At 38.3% G+C, this 23,494-nt stretch overlaps 1 protein-coding gene and 1 non-coding gene across 21 annotated transcripts in view; both read right to left on the bottom strand.

Moving 5' to 3' along the window:
* STARD13 (StAR related lipid transfer domain containing 13) overlaps nucleotides 1-23,494 on the bottom strand; it is a 750,665-nt gene that overhangs the window by 6,954 nt on the left and 720,217 nt on the right. For all 20 annotated transcript variants that reach the window (XM_072616415.1, XM_072616414.1, XM_072616416.1 and 17 more), the window contains 5 exons: nucleotides 17,247-17,445; nucleotides 13,355-13,565; nucleotides 12,619-12,733; nucleotides 10,493-10,714; nucleotides 5,707-5,924 (listed from right to left, as the gene is read on the bottom strand). In XM_072616415.1, the coding sequence (XP_072472516.1) occupies nucleotides 5,707-5,924; nucleotides 10,493-10,714; nucleotides 12,619-12,733; nucleotides 13,355-13,565; nucleotides 17,247-17,445 (965 nt within the window). The remainder of the gene's footprint in view (nucleotides 1-5,706; nucleotides 5,925-10,492; nucleotides 10,715-12,618; nucleotides 12,734-13,354; nucleotides 13,566-17,246; nucleotides 17,446-23,494) is intronic.
* LOC140509457 (U6 spliceosomal RNA) lies at nucleotides 6,239-6,341 on the bottom strand. The gene has a single exon (XR_011968770.1). It is a non-coding gene; the product is annotated as a U6 spliceosomal RNA (small nuclear RNA).

A 23,494-nucleotide genomic window follows, 5' to 3' on the forward strand; every position in this document is an offset into this window, starting at 1 on the left:
GTGTTATTGCTATAGCTAGAATTCTTAGTATAATACCTAATTATTGTTGTTGTATTTGTCTGTTGCTGAAGAAGACCATGCCATCAGAGAAATGATATGACTTGCACTTGACTTGTTTTGAGTGAGTGAGGGTTGTGCAAAGTTATGAGCCTCACTTCTCCAGAGCCATCTGAATCCAGTGACCATATATTCATCAGGATGATTGGAGATGGCCCAGGATGCAATGGGACACCTTGGCCCCTTTAGGCCAAGGTCTGTTCAGATACTCACTTAGGGTGAGGCAATGTCCATTCAATGAATAGGCCTGTCCAAGAAGGAGTGAGGGGATGGCCCCTCCCTTTAAGGAGCCAAGGCAAAAATAACCAAATCAAGCTGGGAGGGAAACAGCATCAGTCACCACTGACAATCACTCCCAAGTCAGGACAGTCCAGAAAACAGCCCTCAAGTGGAGCCTGGGCAGGTGCCCAATGTGATCCATTCCATGGGCTTCAGAGTGCAGCAGGTTCAAGGTTTTGGGAAAGTGAAGGCAAGGCAGAAATCTTGCCAGTAAACCCCAAATTAACTGTGCATCTTGTGGCCATCCTAATTTACCTTCCTTTGGATAAGAGAAGGAAGGAGAGAGAGACACAGAGAGGAGAGGAGGAGCTGAGTTACCCAGCTAGCTGGGTCCCCATTCAGGCAGCTGGATCTACTCACAGATTGTTGTGTTCGTTCTTCATTGCTGAAGAAGACTATGCCATCAGAGAAATGATGTAACTTGCACTTGACTTTGCTTTGAGTGAGGGAGGGCTGTGCAAGATCACCAGCCTCACTTTCTCTTTCTGAGCCATCTGGATCCAGGATGACTGAAGATGGCCCAGGATGCAATGGGAGACCTGGGTCCCTTAGGCCAAGGCCTACTCTCCTCTCCTCTCCTTTCCTTCCTTTCCCTTCCCCAAACCCTAAACCTACTGCACTCTGAATCCCGTAGAATGGACAACCGTAATACTGAATAATAATAGTGACGAGATATTCATGGCTTTACCCTTGATCTTATTGGGAAGGCTTCTTATTTGTCCCCATTACAGATAATGCTTGCTCTGGGTTTTAGATAGACACTACTTAGGATTTTAAGAAAAGTTCCATTTATTCCTATGCTTTCCAATTTTTAAAAAATAGGAATGGGTACTATATTTTGTCAAAAGCTTTTTTCTGCATCTCTTGATATAATCATATGATTTTTGTTATTTTTGTTTCTGATGTGGTCAATTAAGCTTCTTTTCCTAACACTGAGTCAGTTCTGCATTGCTGGAGTAAATTTCACCTGGTCATAGTGTATGATCTTTGTGACATTAGTATAGTCTCCTTGCTAGTATTTTATTTAATTTTTTTTGCATCAATACTCATTAGGAAAATTGGTCTGTAGTTTTTCTTTCCTTTGTTTTTGCTTTTCCTGATTTCCACCAAAAAAATAATAAAAGTAATGGTGACTATGACTCTGCTCAATCTGTGGCCCTATTTCAATTCCCCTTCCCTTCAAAATCAGTCAATTAATATTTATTTTTAAGCAACTACTATGTGTCATGCTTCATGCACCACATGGCATTTGAGCTGAACTTTGAGGGAAAGTATGGATTATAAGTGAAGATGAGGAAGGAATGTATTTCATGCTTGAAGTTCTGCCCATGAAAGGTGAAGAGAGGGGAGATTAAGTGACACCAAGGAATCTAGTTTGGCCAGAGCACTGAGTGGATGAAGGGGAGTAATTAATGTGCAATAATCTTGGGAAAGTAGTTTGGAATCTACTTGTGGAGGGCTTTAAATGCTAAACAGAGGCGCTTGTATGTGATCTTAAAGACACTAGGGAGTCACCAAAACTTATTGATTAGAAGAGTGACATGGTCAGATAAATGCTTTAGGAAAATCATTTAGGCAGTTTTGTAAGGCATAAATCAGAGAAGGAAGGCACTTGAGAACAGAAGACCAGTTAGGATGCTTTGTAATAGTTTTGAGAATGATTAGTACATGGGATCCTCTCTTGGGTAATTTTCATCTGAGGATGAATCAATTAGTCAACATTTATGGACATGCACTGCATATAAATCTCTGTAGTAAATGGTGACCCTTTTACTCAGGTGTGATGGGTTTGGGGGTGTAAGAACATTACTTCTTTTAACATACTCATTCTATAAAAAAAAAAAAGTCACAAGAGAGAACAGTTTCCATGCAGAGTATTTTTATTTACTTTGGTTTGTCTTAGCTAATTTATAAGCTATCATATTATGCTTAGTATTGAATATTTTGAGATTTAGAAATTTTAAATACAAGAATTGACTGAAAAGCATAAATTAGCAGTTGTCTATATGTTGCGGTTGGAACTTTGCACATGTTATCTCTTTTCATAGTTTCCTGGAAATTTCCATGTACAGATCCCAAGACTACAAATTCAACATATTTAGAATGGAACTTTTCATGCTTCCTTCAAAGCATATCTTCCGGATTTCATTTTTTTTTGTTGTTAATGGTATAGTAATCATTATTCTTCAAGTCTTAAAAGTCAAAGTCATTTTCAACTCCTTCACTCTTACCTCTGACATCCAAGGATGTCACCAAGTACAATGGAGTTTCCTCCTATGATACCTCTCTTTCCAAGCCGTACAATCATTTCCATTCCCATTGTTACTACCTTGGTTTAGGCACTTACTACATCATTCCTGGACTACTGCAATAACTTGTCTTTCTACCTTTAATCTCTTCCCTCCAATCCACTTCATCATTTCTCTGACCAAAAACCTCCAGTGACTTCTCTTTAACTTTCAAAGAAAATACAAATTTCTCAGCCTGGAATTACATTCATCTCCTACTACTTTTGTTCAGGCAGGGCTATTTTGTGTTACACATGCTCCACAGGGTTCATGCCTTTTCTTGACCCTGTGCAAAATAGCTCATTCCATTCTTTGCTTGGAATGACAAGATCTAAATGAGAAGGCACCCTGCAGCCCAGCCTCTACCCCTCTACTATATAACTAACAAGAGACCATCCAGCCTCTTGGCTGGAGAAGTGAAAACTTCCAGTGAGAAGGGACCCCCTACTTCCCAAAGCAGACTGTTACATTTTGCACAGCTCTTACACTCTTTGGAAGATCATCTTTACAACAAAAGTCTGAACTGGCCTCTTTGTAGCTTCCCACTACTGGATTTTATTTCTACCATCTAGGACAAACAATCCTCCCACAAGCCACCAAGAATTTAATTCTTGAGGATAGTTATCATATCTACCCTCAGCTTTTCTTCTCCAGGTCCTTCAACTAATCTTTCTGAAGTATGATCCCAAATCTCTTCACTGATCTGGTTGCTCTTTGATACTCTCCAGATTAATGATAAACTTCCTAAAACCCAGTATCCAGAACTGAATAAAATATTCCATAGGTGGTATGACCAAGCAAAGTACTCATAAGGATAATTCTGAGAATGGGCTCCTAGTCCCCTTAAAAGGAAAAAAGACAAGTTTTGGCATATGATTGCGATTGAACATTACTGTGCTATAAGAAGCGATGAGGGGGGTAGAACAACTTACATGAACCGATACAAAGTGAAGTGAGCAGAACCAGAATATTGTATATTGTATGATGCTCAACTGTGAATGACTTAGCTATTCTCAGCCATAAAATGACCTAAGATAATTCTTAAGGACTTATAAGGAAACATGCTATCCATCTCCAGAGAAAGAACTGATGGAGTCTGAATGCGGATCTAAGCATGCTTTTTTAAAAAACTTTATTTTTATCATTTTTCTTTTTGTGATCTGTTTTCTTTCACAACATGGTTAATATGGAAATGTTTTGTATGACTACATATGTATAATTTATATCAAAGTGTTTGTCTTCTCAGGGAGAGGAGGGAATTTGGAACCCAAAATTTTAAAAAATGAATGCTAAAAATTAAAAATTTTTAAAAATTTAAAATAAAAAAATGAATGTTAAAAATTTAAAAAATACTTTTACATATAATGGGAAAAGTATAGAAGATTTTAAAAAGGGAAACAAGTATAGATTATATAAAATAGACGTTGCTTCTACTATAACTTCTGTGCATATATATGTATATGTATACACATAAACATATGCATGTTTGAATCCATGTATATTATGTATGTATTTCAAGACAGAAATAAAACTCCTTCATGAAAGGGACCCTTTCATTTTTCTCATTTCCCAGGCCTGGCACATAGTAGGCCCTTAATAAATGTTTGTTCACTGATTATGGATGGAGAAGAGATTTGGTATGATGGCCAAATATAATCATTTGTATAAACAGACATTGGGAGGCCATTGGTAAGCATCCGAGGAATGTTAAATGAGAGTAAATAATCATAAACTTGAAGGAAGCCAGTCTACACAAAAAAAAGAGTGGATATAATGTAGGGTGAGGACCTCTAGTCATTCACAGGATTTTAGTTCTCAGTGATATTCCTTCAATACAGTGAGAGAGGAGGACACCATGACAGCATCATTCCTTCTCCACCTTGCCCTGATGAAAGTAAGGAAACAGACTCCAGATTTTATAAGATAACAGCAAATAACTGGTGGTGAGAAGTCATATTACAACTGCCTACATTCTCCATCTGGGTCCCAGAGATTTTGGCTAAGGTCGCTGAGACAAATTCATATGTTTATAACGAATGAGTCCTTAAAAGACACTGCAGCAGATGAACAAACCCCAAAGGATAAGGATGCAGCAAGAAAGGCAACCAAATGCAATTTTAGAGTCTGCTGTCAAAAAATAATTTCATGTATGAAGTACTTAAAAATTCATTTGGGAGTGCCATTACTAATTCCCTTTATACTAGCAGGGTGAAAATCCATACTCTACGGGAAGTACTGCACAAGGGGGCTTGTTTTCCACCAGTTAACAATAAAAAGGGCTCTACTGTTATAATTATATTTTATTGGATTCTTCTAGTATTTTCAATCATTCTTCTCTCTGATGTAATCCTGACTCATCAGACCATTTACACTGTGAAAACTGAAGATCACTGGATTGGCATCTAATTCCAGTCCCAGAAAGCAAAGGTCTGGAACTAAATTCCATAAATCAATTGGAAGCAAACTTTCAACAGTTAGCAAACTTAGGTCCAGTTCTGTTATTTCCTAAAATCTTAAACATCAGAGAGACTCCAGAATAGTTATGAACACAAGGCTGTGTCAGTGTTTCCAACCAAAGTAATTAGCTGTGAACATTTGGAGCTGCAAACTCAATTCCAGGCACAGACTTGCCTTTCCTTGGGGAGGGGAACAAAATAATGACAAAACCCAGGCAGGCAACATTTGAATAACTAGGCAAGATGGACAGACAGCAGTTGGTATCAGGAGACTCTATTCTAAGAAAATGAACATTATTTCTAGTCTACTAAAGTTGGTGCTGTCTATGTAAGGATCAGGGCTATAAGAGAAGCCAGGACAAGACTACGACTGGGGGAAAGGAAGAAGAGGCTAGTGTGTTATATGTAAGAAAAGTTAGGTTTTACTGAAGAAAATACTATCAAGGTCAGAGATCAGAGAACAACAAAACCCCACCCTTCTGCATGCAAGTGGAACAGAAATTTTGATGAAATGAAACTTTGTTGGTAATACTGAACAAATACCAAGGACTGGCAATATAAATATAGGTAGAATTATTACATATATTAGTGGGTGAAAAGAAAGGGAGGGTACTAAGCAGCCTTACCTCAGAACCACAAAGTCTCTGGAAGGATGAGGAGCCATACTGTTCAAAACATATTGGTAGATTTCTGTCTGCTTGTCCAATGTCTCCACAATCTTCCATTGCACAAAATCCTCATCCCAAAGGTGACGTTCTCTCAGCACTCGATTCAACACCACTGAGGGGGGAGCTTCTACTTCCACAGAAGCCTTCCAGAGCCTCAGTGGATTTCCATCTCCAACCTTTGAGAAATAAACCAAAAGATATCATCTAATGATTATAGGTGTTATTATTGGTGAGGGATGAGTTGGAGAGTGAGTGTGGACCTAAGAAAGCTCTCAAATTCAACAGTGACCTTAGAAAGTGTCCTCAGGCTGAGATGCAAGCTCCAGAGAATTTGACTTGTCCTTCCATGCATTTAAAAACAACTGCAATTGCCTCCTAAGTGGTCTCCAGCTTTGATCTCTCCTTTCTCTAATCCATTTTCTTTTAAATAGTATTTTTTTTCCAATTACACATAAAGAATTTTTAACATTCATTTTTTATTTTATTTTTTAAAAATAAGGAATGCTTCATGAATTTGCATGTCATCTTTACGCAAGGGCCATGCTAATCTTCTCTGTATCATTCCAATTTTAGTATATGTGCTGCCAAAGCAAGCATTAACATTCATTTTTTAATAAAACTTTTGAGTTCCAAATTTTCTCCCCTTTCCCTCCTCCAAAAGATGGTGAGCAATTTGACATAGTTTATATATTTGCCATCATGTAAAACATTTCCAGATTAGTCATGCTGTATAAGAAGAAACAGAACAGAACAAAAGGAAAAAACTTCAAAAAAAACAAAGTGAAAATAGTATGCTTTGATCTGCATTCAGACTCCATCAGTTCTTTATCTGGATATGGATAGCATTTTTCATCATGCATCTTTTGGAATTGTCATGGATTCCTGTATTGCTAAGAAGAGCTAAGTCAATCAGTTGATCATTCCACAATATTGCTATTACTGTGTACGAAATCCCCAATTCTGCTTACTTCATTTTGCATCAGTAAGTTTTTCCAGGTTTTTCTGAAATCCACCTGCTCATCATTTCTTATAGCACAATAGCATTCTGTTACGTTCATATACCACAACTTGTTCAGCCATTCCTCAATTGATGGGCATCCCCTCCATTTCTAATTCTTTACCATCATAGAAACAACTGCTATAAATATTTTTGTACATGTAGGTCTTTTCCCTTTTTTATGATCTCTTTGGGATGCAGATGTAGAAGTGGTATTACTGGGCCAAAGGAGAATGCACAGTTTTATAGCCCTTTTCTCCAATCCATTTTCCATAAAGCTGCAAAAAACTAACTATGTCATGCCCTGCTCAAAAAGGTCCCAATGCCTCTTTAGTGCCTTTCGAATAAAAATAACTTCTCTTTGCCATTTAACTTAAGGTCATCCTTCATATGGTGGCTCCAAGCTACTTTCCCAGATTTTATATGCAATACTTCCTTTCATGCACTGCATGTTCTAGCCAAACTGGTTTACTTGTTCATCTTCATATACAATATTCCATCTCCCACCTCCATTCCTTTGTCTAGGTTGTCGCTCATGCCTGGAAGTGTGCTCTCTCTTCACTAATCCCTAGTTTCCTTCTAACTTAGTTCAAGACCAATTTCAATATACGGTATTTCCTGACTCATCTCCTTCTCAACCCTAGGTGCTCATCCTGACTCTGTAGTGTTCCTTGAAATTATTTTGTATTTCTTTTCTCTCTCTTTTTTTTGAAGACCCAGACCCATTATTTTACTGATATAAGGAATTCCTGGTAAGGAAACTATCTCGACCAAAGTAAATCACCAATTGTTCTGCCACATGTTATTGTAGAGAGTTGCCTGGAGTGCTGAGAGCATAAGTGATTTGTCCATAGTCACACAGTCAGAATGTATCAGTAGTGGGTCTTGAATCAGATCTTCCTGATTACAAGTCTTGCCATTTATCCAACATGCTGCACTACTACCTATTTACTTGCATACATTTCATAGTGACGTGTGTGCAGATTGTTTCATTAAGCACCTACATCTGTTAACAAAATGGAAACAGTCTTTGCCTTCAAAGACTTTTCATTCTACTTGGAGCTGGCAGGAGAGGAGATTATTCAAAGGTTTTGAACCTAAAGTTAGGGTGATGATACTCTTGACATAAACAGGGAAATTTGGAGGAAGGGCAGGTTGGTGGGGAGGAAACATTACAATAAATTCTATTTGGAAATGATGATTGTAAATACCTTCAAGATATCTACAGGCAGTGGGTGTTTATGGGAGAGAGATTAGGGTTGGATATGTACATATACACACACATGTATATATACACATATGCATACACACACACACACACACACACACACATATATATATATATATATATATATATATATATATATATATATATATATATATATATATATATACACATATATATTTGAATGTCAGCTGCATAGAGCAAGGGAGCAAGAATCCAGGGAGCAGATAAGAATAACAAGGAAGAAGAAAAAGTCAGGACTGATCCTTGGGGCACACTACTACTTACAGAGAAGGTCTTCATATGGATGATGATCCAGCAAGGAAGTCTGAGAAGGTCAAATGGGAGGTAAACTATGAGAATATAATGATGAAAGTCAAACCCATATCTAGGATGAACGAACGGTGAACAGTAACTGTCAAAATCTACAGGGAGATCAAGGAGTATGAAGTCTGAGGAAAGGACGTTAGAATCAGCAGTAAAGAGATCACTGATGACATTTGGGACAGTGATTCGGATAGAGTAGGAGAGTTGGAAATGAGATTGCATGGAGTTGAAAAAGGGAGATAAAATCCCAGTAACAAGAGAAGACTAGGAATTTAGCAATGAATATGAGGATGATACAAGATGGTAACTTGAGGGAGTGGTAGAGTAAATAAAGGCTTTTAAAGGATAGAAGGGAACTGAACATGTTATTTAGGAAGCAGGGGCCTACAGAAAGGGAAAGAATAAAGACAAGGAGTGCAAACTCCTTGAGAAAACTGGAAGGAAAGACATTAGAGGGATTAGCCGTGACAAAAAAAGCCACTTTATCCTCACAAAATGGAGTAAAAGAAGGGAAGACAAGTGATGATAAAAAGGGGCTGAGGTGTGAAATAGGGAGACTAAGAAGCTGAAGCAGGATTGCCTCAATTTTCTCAGTAAGGTAGGAGCAGAAGTTGTCTCCTGAGAGAGAATATATGATGGGGCTGAGGGAGAAGATTTGTATGAGCTACTGTGGGAGCATGATAATCAATCAAGGAAGAACACAAAGGGTTCCTGTGCAGTAGAGGACCCAACTGGGATTATCATAGTGAATCTGGTAGGCCCAGCTGTGTCACCTCCTCCAGAAATATTTAGCAGTTCAAGAGTAGGAAATGAGGGAGACTCAGGATTGAGGATTGTCATGGCATGAATGGTGGAAGGACAAGGGAGAAAGCTATTCAAGACTAGAAGTCAGTGCAGCATTGAACTGGTTAACTACTGGGCCAAGACCATGAAGGGAGCATAATGAGAAGTGAGAGGTATGGCCAGACAAAAAGTTGATGCTTTACTGGACTACGCATTCAACATGAATCAATTGTGTTCTATGAAGGCAAGCCTTAGGTTGCATTAAAACAGGGAATGGGTCCAGATACTGAGAGTCATCTTGTACACTTCTTGATCAGACCACATCTGTAGCACTGGATTCAGTTACGGGAGCCATATTTTATGGAGGACATTGCCAAGTTGGGAGACTAGGCAGGTGTGTAACCAAGCAGTGATTGTGTCATAGGAAGATTGGTTGAGGAAATGGGGTATTTATCTTGGAAAAAAGAATTAGGGGCAAGGGTTCTTAATCTTTTTGTGTGTCATGGACCACCTGGAAGTCCAGCAAAGCCTGTGGAGTCTTTAAGAAAAAAAAGTCTTCAAATGCATAAAATATATGTATATGTATACACACATATATTATATATATACACACATATACACGTTATATGGGTGTATGTATATATAATATATGCGTGCATGTATATATGTACATACATACACATATATATGTAGGATTTCAAAGGAAGCCAATTATATTGATCTACAGTAATCAAAATATTTTTATAAACAAGTTCACAGATATCAGGTTAAGAGCCTGTCACCTCAGGGTGACATGACAGTTACTTCCAAGCATTTGAAAGATTCTCAAGTGGAAGAACAATGGCAATTACTTTGTCTTCTTCCTTCCCCTCCTCTGCCACAGAAAGATATACAAAAACATAAGCTTTTCTACTCAGTTCATCTTGGTTCTTAAATAACTTATTGACAAATTCAATTAATCTGATCAAATTGCTTTGAATTTTTTTCTTGTTAAAATAGTGTTCCCCACCCAGAGAAAATAAACAGGTAGGAAACTACATAGGGGTAGGCTTGCACTGATGTAAAGAAAAACTTCCCAACACCTACAGCTGCCTAGAAGCAAAATGGGCTGCTTTAGCAGGTAGTGAGTTTTCCCCGCCTGGAAGAAATCAAGAAAAAAGTTGGATGGTCACTTATCTGTTAATCAGTTTGATCAGATGATCTCTAAGGGCCCTTCCAACTGAGAGTACATAATCCTTATTTCCTCTGACTTTTGAGCAGCTTTAACTGGTAGTTTTTCATTATATCAAGGTCTAACCTAATTCTAAGCAATTTCCACCCACTCTTGTTAGTTTCAATCCTTGGGAACATGACAAAGTCTTAATTGCTTATTTGGTAGAAGTGCTTTGGGGTCAATTAACACAGGAAATTACCTTTTTGAAAGCAAGGTCTGTACTGTCTGCGCTTGAACAAGTGACCCATCCTTTGAATTTTTCCTTTGCTTCTTTCTGCAGACCCTGGATGAGATGTTCCAAGTACACATGGAAATTTCCTCCATTCTCTTCCAGCTGTTTTCCCAGGTCTTCCAGTGTTGGAGAATGGATTTCAGCTTCCATATAAGAGTTACGAGATTGAGCTACCATATCGTGTGGGACCTATTCCAGAAGAGGGCCAACAGATTTAAGTGAAAGAAATATTTAGTTTTTCAAAAATCTTTTCATTCCTAACCACTCATTAAACAAATGTTTATTGTACTCTTACTATGTACAAGGCATTATATCAGGCACTAAGAAGATGAGTGAATTAAACCAGAAACATTTATAAAGTACCCACTAAGGTACTTGCTCTGGAAGAGTTTACAAGGAACTAGATCAACTGATAGATAATAAGTATCTTATTTGTCTAACTTATGTTTTCCCCCAACCAAATATCATTGATTATATTAACACTGTTTTGGGGAGATAAGAAATATAGGTAACATTATTGAAGTTATATCTATGGTGACAACTTTCAGTGATTTCTCTAGTTTTTCTTTCCATTTCCTTTTTATTTTATTCTAAATCCATTTTCAGTCACTTTGATTCAAGAAGATGGATGATATAGTATAAAGAGTATTCAGCTTTGTATGTAGGCATACATGTGTACATATGCATGTATATATGGGTATGTGTGTATATACACATATACATCCACACATATGTACACACACACACACACATATCCGCACTTCTGGGGTGGGGAGGGAGGAAGGGGGAAAATCAGAACAAAGTAAAAAGTGCACAGCAGAGAACAAAAGAAAACCTACAAGGAAGCAGAGAAAAGATGGACAGCTCCCAGTAAAATATGTAGTATTGATTATATAAGCTTTCTTGATATGGAAATTTATTGCTATATATTTTGAATCCTTTCTTATGTTCTACTGTGCTCATGACATTTTTTTCTTTTCTTATTTTGTATTTATGTTTCAATATTTAAGTTTGTAATATGTTTCCTTTTTTCTTACTGTGTATTTGAGCTTTAGTCATTAAAAAAGGAAAAAAAAAAAGAATATTGGTCCTTGACTCTGAAGACCTGGATACAAGAGCCACACTCGATACATCCTAGACACATGATTCTGGGTTAGTCACAATATTTCTCTGCCTCAATTTCCTCCTTTGCAAAATTCAGTCATTAAGACTTTCACTACCCATTTCATAGGTGGTGCAGTGCACAGACTGCTGCTGAGATCCAGGCCCAGACACTTAGTATGAGCCTAGGCAAGTCACTTAACCTTTGTCTACCTAAGTTTTCTCATCTATAAAATAGGGATGATACTAGCACTTACCTCATGTGAGGATAAAATGAGATACTTATAAAGTGCTTTGCAAAACTTAAAGTACTATACAGGGTGTCCTGTGGTGGTAATGCTGTGGTGAGGATTGAATGAAATGACTGTAAAAGTCCTTCATAAATGTAAAGCACAACATATGTACAACATATGTACACATACATGCACAAATATATAAGAATATGTTTATATATAAGTGAACAATTATTATTATGGATCTAGTTCTAGACTCAGCAACATGCCAGGTATGAATAAGGTTGGATCCTATACAGCCATAAATGTAACTATGAAGAGATGACAATAACTTCCCTTTCTTTTAAAGAGTACCTTTTTCTCTTGACAGATTCCCAAAACACCTTACCAGTTACTGTTCAAATGCATCGACTACCATACAAGAACAAAAACGGTGTTTATTAGTGCCATGAAATACTGAATCCAGTCAAATCTAAAGGGGAATTCAGATAACTGGGATCTGAACAGGCCACCAAAGCTGTTTCCTTACATTCGTGAACAGCGTCATGAGCTCTATGGTGTTTGTGACTAATCAAAACCTCCATTTCAAGGCTGATGTCTGAGATTTTTCAAGCAAATGCTATAGAAATACAAGGTGCTATTATTAATATGAAGGAAATGGGGAAACAAACAAGTATCAACCATAAATATTTTAAATATTCCGAGTGTCTCATCGAGTTCCAAGAACTATAAAGAATGCTGCCAGAGTCGTTCACTCACCTCAAAAAGTTTGTCACATTCTATTATCATGTGGGCAAGTCCCTGAGTGGCTGCCAGATTCTCATTGAGGTCCTTTTGATCTGGCTTGCCCGTAGCATACTTCTTCTGTATCACTCTGTAATTGAAAGCCAGTGTCATAACTGAATGTAAAACCAAATATATTTTTGGGACCCAGAGCCCTTCCCTCCTGGTTTCCATTCATTACCAGATGCTAGCCATATTCCAAACTTTCTCATTTCTAAACAAAGATGATCACCACACATCTTAGATATTCTGGATTAGGTTGGATCCCTGCCACTTTAATTATTTGTAACTGAAAGGCTTGGGAAAAAGATGGGGATACTAACAATTATGTGGGGAGCAAAGGAACTATTTTCCAAGATTTGAAACACTTAATTGCATGGTTCCATGTTTTGATTTTCAGTGTAGCCTGCCCTTGAGAGTTTATGACACATAACTTTGCCTTCTTCCTTTCCTACACCACAAAAAAGAATACAACTCATAAACCTTCCTAGACAAGCTCAGTCATTCTCTTAAATGACATCATGATAAATTCAATGAATTTAAGTTGCCAACGTTAAATTGCCTCACAAAATTTTCTTACTAAAAGTGGTGCCATACTCAAGTCTGAAGCACAATGAACAAGATTTTTACTCCCTTAGGGCAGGGCTAGGTTGGTAATCCCCAGCCCACCCCCATCCCCAAACAATTCCTGCTACTGTTATAAAAAACCCACCTTGGGGAACTTTCTTTCTTTAATAAATTGAGATGGAAAAGGGAAGGGGCCAGACACACAGCCAGGTTCATAGGTGTCATCTGATTTTCTTCCACTAAATTGACAACGTCATTCAGGAAACACAACAGAGTCTGTAAGACCTCTCTGTTTTCATCTGCCAGCAACATGATGGCGGCCTGCACTGCCTGGAGACGCTGATCTTTTGGAACATCTGAAGAAAGACAAGGATGGATCTGTGAGATATACCTTCCAAACACACTAAGGAGATGCTTACACTGAAGTACATATTTCTTTTTCAGAGTTTCTGAGTCCATTACAATTTAATTAACAGCAATGGTCTTTGGATTTGTAGGACTGAGAGAAATCCTGTCCTTGAAAACTGAGGGCGCTGATATATGAGAAAGATGGAACAATAAAATCGCTGAACATGGCAAATTCCTAAAAGGGAAAGGCTAGCAACATGGTGGTTGTTGTGGCAACTGAAATATGATACTCTTTAGTTGCTTCACAAACTTAATTCTGCGGGAGCATTTTGACTGATAGAAAGAAGGGTTCTGTGAAAAAAAACTGAAACATTAGTGGTATTTTTCTTCCTATATATTATTTATGAAACAAAACACTAAAATGTTAAACACTGAAAATGACATGAAGAGAGGTCTAATTTGTGTCTAATGGTACAATGGAAAATAAATTGGCTTTAGAACCAGAGGACCTGGGCTCAAATTCCACCAGGGACACTTACTACCTCTGTAACCTTGGGCAGCTCAACCTCCCTGGGCCTCAGTTTCCTCCTCTATAAAATGGAAGGGTTGGACTAGAATGCACGTAAGGTCATTGTTAGCAGGGATTGTTTAATTCTTTGTACTTGAGATCCCAGCTTCTAGGAAAACGCTTGGCACATAGTAGGTGCTTACACTTGCTGATTGACGATCTCCAGGTGCCTATTTTGTTCCAAAAGTTTTTACTATCTACTTTGCAAGTATCCTACCAAGTCCCTCAGCATCTGTACTAGTGGATTCTATTCACATAATTCAAGTTTCAAAACATTCTGTAGCCAAATTATTTGGGGAAAATGCTGCTTTATACGTTGGGCGGGATGGACTTCCTGGCTCCAATCCCCTAGACTGTCTGGATGCTGAGCTCCCAAAGGCTTTATGACTGTTTGTAACACCAGTGTTTGAAAAAAATAAGAATTTATTAAGTGCTTTCTAGGTGGTATGCACTGTGCAGAGCACTGGGGATGTGTGCACAAGCAAAAACCCATTCTAATATTCTAACGAGGGAAGACAACACATCAGAGGGAGTTGAAAAGCTGGAGGGGAGAGACAGAAATGAAGACACCTAGTATGGTAGCCAGAAAGTCAGTAATGAGGCCAAAAGGGGAATGAAGGAAGGTCAGTCTGGCCCCTTCCACAAAATGGAGGCCCCCGGAGGGACTACTCCATGGGAGAAGTGGGGTGGGTCCAGAGAGATAGTCCAGGATGAGTGAGCTACAGGCAGTTCTAGGCAATGAGGGAAGTTCCAGGATGAGCCAGCAATTCAATAGGCATGATTCTGAAATGTAGAAGTCAAGAATCAGGCCTGGAGGGGAATGAAAGATCATGTCTCACAACTGTCATATATAGAAAGGACTTATGCCAGAATGGTAAATATACAGAGACACACACAAATACATAGACATAGACTGACATATGTACAAAGAGACAGAGATACACATGTATACAGAGACATTAACACATAGAGACACACAGAGAGAGAGTAACAAAGAGACACAAAGACAAAGAATGTACGCATGTGTTCTTTATAAACACCATATAAATGGTGTACGGGGTTTTTAGCTCACAAACTCTCAACCACGTTTCATTAAACTTTCTCCCCCAGTATTTAGTTTAGAAAGTACAAGGGAAGCAAGTGAGACTTCCTTGCATGTCCCAAAGTAAACAAGCAATAGAATGAAAGAAACAGCTTGGCTAATGGAAATCCTTGGAGATGAGATTTTCTCCAATGAGATCAAATGCATTCTGGGTCCCTAGGAGGGTTGCACAATACGCTGCCGTACAGAGTGACAATACCCTCAGCTTTAGGAGTCTGGCAATATTCGGCTTTTAGGTTTTCTTTGTGAAAGGAAGCAATTCAGTACTTAAGTTAAACTCTTCTCCACAGGTATTAAAGTGACAGCTTTGAGGAGTCATTTCTATACGCAGCCACCAGCTTCACAGCAGCCATCTATCAAAATGTCTATCACAAATCTACTGCTTCCTATGTGACAATGAGATTCTTTTGTCTAACAAAGATCTCGATTCATTTTTCCCCCTGATTCCAATTTGCCCTGAGGCTTATGGGACTATTACCAGACCTATCTTTCCCAACCAAAGAATCTGATTCAATTTCTAACCTCTGTAATCTCTACAAGGGACCGAAACTCAACTTTTCTTCACTACTTGACCATTTACTTTGGACATTATTTCACATCATAAGGCCTGTCCCCTCCCCTTCTCCCACTGAAGAATTGCTACCGGAACTTCCATTTTGTAGAGTGGCCCAGATGGGTCTGTCTTCATACCTCTTCTGGTGCTGTTGCCAACTTTCTCTGGTCTTCAGAACCATGCCCCCACACCTTTATTACCACCCCTTTACCAGCTCCATTTTCTGTGTTGCCTTCCCCCCCCCCTTGTCCTCTAGGCAGGGACTCTTTCTGCTTGTATTCATATGCTTAGCACAGTGCCCAGAACATAGAATATAATAAATGCAGGTCTCCTCCTTTCCTTGCATCTTTTCTATTGAGTTTTAGAGTTCCTTAGACTGGATGCTCAGACTCCACAAAAATTTCTGACAAGCAAGCTAGTTTTAGCAAAAATTAGCATCTAATTTAACTCGAGAATTAACTTACATTAATGCTTTGTGCCTAGTATTTCCAGTCAACTGTAGGTATAGTGGACTTGAAAACTGAACACTTCTAAACTGTCTCCTGGTGATTATTTTATCTTATAGCTGCACTTATCCAGCAAGATAATGTATATTATTTATCCTTCCCGAGTATCATTTGAACATATAAACTTTGTCAAAGGTAAGTCAATTTGGGGGCATCCACTGGTACCAGTTTTTCTAATATTGATTACAATATATTAAAAATTCTACCATTACAGATTCTTTGAGAACTGTATAGACTTTTACTCAAAGACATTCCTTACAAATTACACAAATCTTATGCCATCAACAGCTTTAGAAGGATTGCTACACAGTCAATCAGTGAAAGTCTCTGTATTTAATAGGGCCAAATGTGTCGCTTTAGTGCATTGGGATTTCTTCATCACAATAGTTTATTTTAATAAAATCACTAACCCTAGAGAAGATTCATTTTTATATTTCTGGGATTCGCTACCTCCTCTAATGGACTGTCCTCTGATAAAAGGGAAAAAAAAACTCCAAAAAGAAAATGTGATCCTTAGAGTACATGTTTTAATTAAAGGTACCTCCTTCATGGATAAAATATTCTTAGGTCTTCCAGTGCTAACATTTCTTTGGGAAAATGAGTGGCAATATAAAAAATGAAAATAAAATTAGGAATGTGGCACTTTGAATGAAAATAGTCTCATTTATTTTTTGCTTATGGTCAGGTTGGCTTCAGCTATATATCTGACTGAATTTCCTACTATCCTAAGGGAGTAAAATTATTTTTTAAAAATTTTGTATTTTATAGATACTTCTGCCTGCACACCATAACATAGCCTCCCCTCCTTCTTTACCTTTGGAAAGGCAATTTAAAATCATGGACTTAAATCTGATTTGGCCCCATATCCATGGAGACTTTAGAATCTTATATCAAAAAGTCATCTCTTTACCTTATATTAAAATTATATTAAAGAGCTAATTGCTGTGAGAACCAACTTACACTGATAAATATGGAGGAAAGTTTCTCCTAGCTTGCTTGTAAAGAGTGGTTCTGGCAGGTCCCGAAAGAACTGTTTGACCATATCTGCCACATCATAAGCAGACTGGTCCTCGTAGCTGACGTTCTCAGGGAATGCCTCATTCATCTGACGCAAAGCTTGGATTCGAGACTTCACTCCTGATTTTCGAAACAGACCCACCTGAAACAACCCAAATAAATGCTTAACCACAACATTAAACCACTTGTTTATCTAATTAGATCCTATTCCAGGATGGAACAAAGCTTGGTAGAGGTGGCAGAAGGATAAAGATATTCTATTTCTCCTTGACCACTACCCTTATTTGCAGACATTTTCAGGAAATAAAAAATGACAGACAATTTTGCTGCCACCTTGTTGAATTTAAGGTGGATTTTGTAAAAAACAAAACAAAAAACAAACAAAAAAAACAAAAATCAATGTAACAGTTTACGTCACATAAAATCTTTTTATTCTTTGTACATAGAAACATTTATGTTTGTTGATGATTAAATTCATAATAAAATCATTTTGAACAATAATGCTATGTTAATTTAAATTAGTACAAACATTTGATTCAATTTATCCCCATCTTTGAACTGCTGTAAAGTTTACTGTCTATAACACTCATCATTGTTTTTTGGTTATTTATTTTTCTATATGTATAAAGTGGGATTGTAAAGTAATGAAAGGGGCAGCTAGGTGGAGCAGTGGATAGAGGACTTCCCAGAAGTGAGGAAGACATGAGTTCAAATCCAGCCTCAGACATTTGCTAGCTGTGTGATTCTGGGCAAGTCACTTAACCCTCTTTGCCTCAGTTTCCTCATCTGTAAAATGAGCTGGAGAAGGAAATAGCAAACCAGCCAGTATCTTTGCCAAGAAAACTCTGAATTAGGTCAAGAAGAGCTGGACATAACTAAAACAAGTGAACAAAAAATAATGAAACCACTTTTTTTCATGGCTTATGGCAACCCAACTCCCCAGCTATACTTCTTTTGTAGATACAGTGCCTAGGCTAACGACCCCAATACATACTCTTGATATTGCTTTTTCTGCTGTTATTGCTGAAATGTATAACAAGAAAAAGGGACCTAAGTCACCAATAAGAGCTGGTCTGAGTAGAACATAGTTTTACAAGCAAGATGGACGCTTTTTTTAGGTACCTTTCACAGACTGTCCTTCTTTCTACTTACTGAAAAAAACAGCTTTTTTGTTTTATTTCTGGAATTCTGTGTTATTGTAAAACCACACGAATGGTATTAAATAATACAAACTAATAGAAAGTGTAATATGTATACATTCAACAAACTTTACACTCACTCAAGTACCAATTATGTACAAATCAGTGTGCTAGGTGCTGGGGAAGATACGTAGACTAAAAAATACCTAATCTCTGTCCCCAGGAAGTTCACAACCTAAAAGGAGGAGGATGTAAAGGCACAATACAAAATAACATAAGTGTACAAAGGGACAAAGCAAGTGCTATTAGGAAGTTCAAGGAGGGACGTCAGGAGGATTAAGGAAGACCTTTGAACTGACCTTAAATGGGAAGCACCATGTATGGGACAGTGGAAAGAATACTGGCTCTGTAGGCCTAAATAGGTTGTTGTTCAGTCCTGTCTGACTCTTCGTGACCCCATTTGGGTTTTCTTGGCAGAAATATGGGAGTGGTTTGCCATTTCCTCCTCCAGCTCATTTTACAGATGAGGAAACTGAAGCAAACAGGATTAAGTGATTTACCCAGGGTCACCCAGCTAGTAAGTATCTGAGGCTGGATTTGAACACAGATCCTCTTGACTCCAGGTCTGGCACTCTATCTACTGCGCCACCTAGTTGCCCTCTGTAGTCACAGGCCCCAAGTTCAAATCCTACCATCCTTACCATCTATGTGACTTTGGACTATTTAACCTTTACAGATCTACATTTCTTTGTCTTTAAAATGAGAGAGTGGGATTAGATGGTTTCTGAGGTTCCCCCCTCACCTCCCCATCTAACCCAAACTCTATGATCCTATGAGAAGAATTCGACAAGGAGAGATGGGGGTTGGTCCACCTCAGCTGGAGATCAATATGGACAAAGGCACAGCACCCAGTTTGGCTGAAACAAAGCAGGAGGAGATAAAGTTGCAAGGGGAGAATGTTTGAATTTTTATTGGGCAGCACTTGAAGTAAGGAATGAGTATGAATCCTGCCTTGGACACATACTAGCTCTGGGTAAGTCCCTAAACCTGTCAGTCTCAGATTCTTCTTCTGTAAAATGGAGACAATACCGGCACCCCTCCTTACAGGGTTGTGAATATGTGCTTTGCAAACCTTCAAACATTACATGAATGTTAGCTATTATTACTGTTATTTTTAAAGCAAGATGGAAAAGTTTCCAAAAATGCAAAGTGAACAGGGACAGTAAGCCTCTTTTGCTTCCCCCCTTGCTTAAAAAAATAAATGTAAACGTGCAATAAACAGTTGTCCTCTGAGCTAGGCAAACTTTGCTAAAGGTTTCAGTGCCTTTGTAGAGGTCCTGTTTGTTGTTTCAGATGGAAAGCTGTTTCTGTTTTAAATTGCAGTTAATGGTAAGGGAAAGTTTTCAAAGAATTAGCAAATGTTCAGGTCTATGTAAATGTCAGCTGGAAGGAGCACAAGGGAAATGATTCTCTATTACATTCTGTGGCAATAAAAGAACACACAGCAATATTTCCCCCTATGCCAAATCTTATCGACCTAATCCAAAAGACCAGCATGTGCAAGGCTTTTTTCAGTGGAACTGTCAGTTATTTAAAAAGTTTTGCACATAGTCAGGAAACAAAGCCTTTTATATGCCGTGATTAGCTACATCATTTAGGCAGCACTCTTTGCAAAAAAATCTAACCATGTTTCTTTCTCAGATATTCCAAATTCCATCAAGCTGCATGGGAACAAAAACGGATCCTGTTGAAAGACAAAATTAAGACTTGGAAGGGATTATTAGTGGAGGATTAGTGAGTTCTAGCTTCAATATATTTACTTCCCTTATTTTTCTAAAGCAAGTGGTAATTCTGGAATCAGCCCCCTAATGTACCATAGGGGTTGTACTGCAGTAGAGTTTTCAGAACTGAAATACCCTGAAGGTGAATCCTTGGGCATGACTCGTAAATATTCTTTCCCACATGAGCTGGCATCATCCCACTTGAGAATCGTTACTACAGTTTTCCCTTTCAGCTTATAGCAGAGGAAGGGAAATAGTGAGGGAGACCTATGAGAATCCAGTCAACATGTTTCTGTTGTACATGATAGAAGGATGTTTTTTCTTTTGTCTGTTGTGACTTGCATCTCCTTGTATATATTAATATGCATGTACATACCCCAAGGATGTTTTCTTTCCATTGTGCCGCTTCTAAGTTACTTTCCAGCTTCAGCAAACATCTCCAAATGTGAATTTAATTATTTTAAACATATCTAGGACTGCTTTATTTCTTGTTCTAATTTAGGCCTTTGAGGATATTCTAGGGATGGACAGGTACATGCCCTGCCTAGAGTTCTGGCCCTAACTTACTATGCATATATCCTCATTCCTATAGGGATGTGTAGAAATATTGGGGGTTTTGTTAACTTCTCCTGATTTTATATACTAGAGAACCTTTTTCTAAATTTCTTAAGGATAGCTGGTCTTCAGACTTAAATAACAACAATAGCCTTGACAATGTTTCAGAAGATTCTTTTTTTAGTAGAAACAAAGGCTGAGAAATTTATGGATAGCATGATAGGGGATGAAAGGAAGCTTTTTTTTTAAACTGGGGAAAAGGCAAGTATCAATATGCCCTCTGCTGTCAGCATGCATTGCTTCTTTGGGAAAGTCCCTAAACACACTGGATGTTTCTAAGATTTTAATAAAACTGGGGTTTATGCATATTGCTTAAATTATTTTCTAAGTGAAAAATTATGGTAGTTCTGAAGAAAACATTATTAAAACTGCTGCTTCCAAGGGGACTCAGCCACTGAGAGGTAGGCCTCTAACTCCCTTAGCTCCACCCCCAGGCACAAGGGACAGAAAAGCTAATATGTGTACTGTTTTCCACCCTTAAATAGGTCAAATGAGATAATATTTCAAAGTGCTTAACAGTGCCTGGCATATAGTAGGTGCTTAATAAATGCTTATTCCACTTGTAGCATTCAAGAGGGAAAGTGGTTCAAATTCAGACAAAATTAAATCAGGCACAGGAGTGGTGCCAATGACATCGACCTACATTGAGGGCACTGTCCTTCTGGTTAGCTCCATGAGGGGAGGGCAGTCTTTCATTTCCTGGGCTTAATGACTGCCGAATACTTTCCCCTGCTCTCCCACCCCCCAAATGCCCTTTTTTATGGATCAGAAGCCTGATGTAGGCTCCTTGTCCCAGAGGAAAGAAAAGAAAACAAGACTGTCCTGGCTGATATTCTAGAGAAGTCTGCTCATGTCTAATACACTAGGAAAAAAGTAGAGAATTGCTCTTTAGCAAATTCAAGTGCCTATTATAACAAAGACACACCCTAATCTGATGAACAAATGTAGATTAGACTGGCATTAGTTAAAAGCAGCCCAAGAGGAACTAGAATCTCTTTGGTATAGTTATTTCTCAGCCTAGTAATTCAATTGTTATGAGACCTTAGGAAGTCAACCTACCCTTAATGTGACTCAGATTCTGTAAGTAGGAAACAAGTGTGGTTAGTTAGCAAAATGGAGACAGATGAATTCATTTCTGTGACATGTTGACATTCCTGGATAAAGGGCATTTTATGAAGAGACAAAGAACTGAGTAAAGTTCCCTCTCCCTTCCTTCTGTTTCCATTTTCCTTTCCTTCCTCTTTTGTCCTCCATACACAAACCAGGCTTTTAGACAGAGGATTCAAGGTGTCATTGAAATAGTGAGGCTCTGGAGCATCATTCATTTTATCTAAGAGATAGGGATATGGGGCAGCCTTCAGTACTGAGTACAAAGTGTCTTTGGCAACAGAACTGGGCTTCTAAAATGTACAACTCCATTAGAGTGATAGGTTGAACTCACAGTGCTGCATTAGAATTCAATTTTGATCTAAATAATATTAAATCTCCCTGGCATCCTGTTTATGCTAATTCCCTTTAGTGTTTACTGATATTTATCAGGACTTTCATTTCCCCGTCTTAGAGGAGAGCTTAGCTAATAAAGAAAGGTTGGCTTTCTTCTGAGAAAGAGAGGAGAGAGAGAGAGAGAGAGAGAGAGAGAGAGGAGAGAGAGGAGAGAGAGAGAGAAGAAAGAGGTTCTACACAAACTATTATGTGGCAGGTTTATATCACAGGTTGAGCCCATAGCTTCAGTACTTCATTTCTGCCATGAGTTAAGTTTAATTTATTCTTCAACGTGTGGTTGATTTAGGACTGAAATTAGAGCTCAGCCAACGAAAAAGGCACAGAGCCTCCTCTTACCCAACACGACATCTGAATACAAATGGTTCATAATTGAAGGCTAGATTTCCTCATTTCATCTACAACCAGCTGTAACGGCCAAAAATGGATGTTATATTTTATCAGACATAAACTACTCAGCATCAGTGAGTAGATGAGGTGGTAATTTTGGCAGTACTTCATGGTTCCACAGTATGATACTCAAGTATTTAAAATAAGTGCTTGTTATGGGGAACTGGGCTTGCCAACTGCTAAGAAGACTCAGCAAAAACCAAACCAAAACAAAAAAAACCCCAACAGCAAAGCCTTGAAAGAGGCTTATTAGATAGTGGCAGGGGTAGGGGTTGCCAGCAGACATAATTAGCTAAGCAACCAACTCTGGGTGGTTCAGAGCCACGGAGTGAGGGCAACCTTTTGGTCTACACCTATGTTATTTGGGGCTAGGTTTCAAAGTTCTTAGCATGAACCATTCTTCTCAGTTGAAAAAGTTGGTGTTATTAGAAAGACGAATTTTGTTCTATTTTCTTTTTCTTTTGTTCTTTGTTTTCAAATATCCCAGAATGGTGACTCACATCATTTTGGTCTTTTCTTTGTTTCATGTCTTCTATTTTGTACTGCTGTTTTCTATTCTTTTCCTTCCTCTTGCTCACTTTGGTTCTCTAAATCATTCCAGTTCTCTCCACTAGTACCCAGTCCCCTTTTGGAGGCAGCTTGGCACAGGTGATAATAATAATATTGGATCTGAAGTCACACCTGAGTTGAATCCCACCTTAGACACTTCCTGTTTGACCCTGGGCAACCTCTATTCAGTATCTATTTCTTCAATTCTAAGACAAAG

Source organism: Notamacropus eugenii, chromosome 5 (assembly GCF_028372415.1).
Source record: "Notamacropus eugenii isolate mMacEug1 chromosome 5, mMacEug1.pri_v2, whole genome shotgun sequence".
NCBI classification, from domain to species: domain Eukaryota; kingdom Metazoa; phylum Chordata; class Mammalia; order Diprotodontia; family Macropodidae; genus Notamacropus; species Notamacropus eugenii.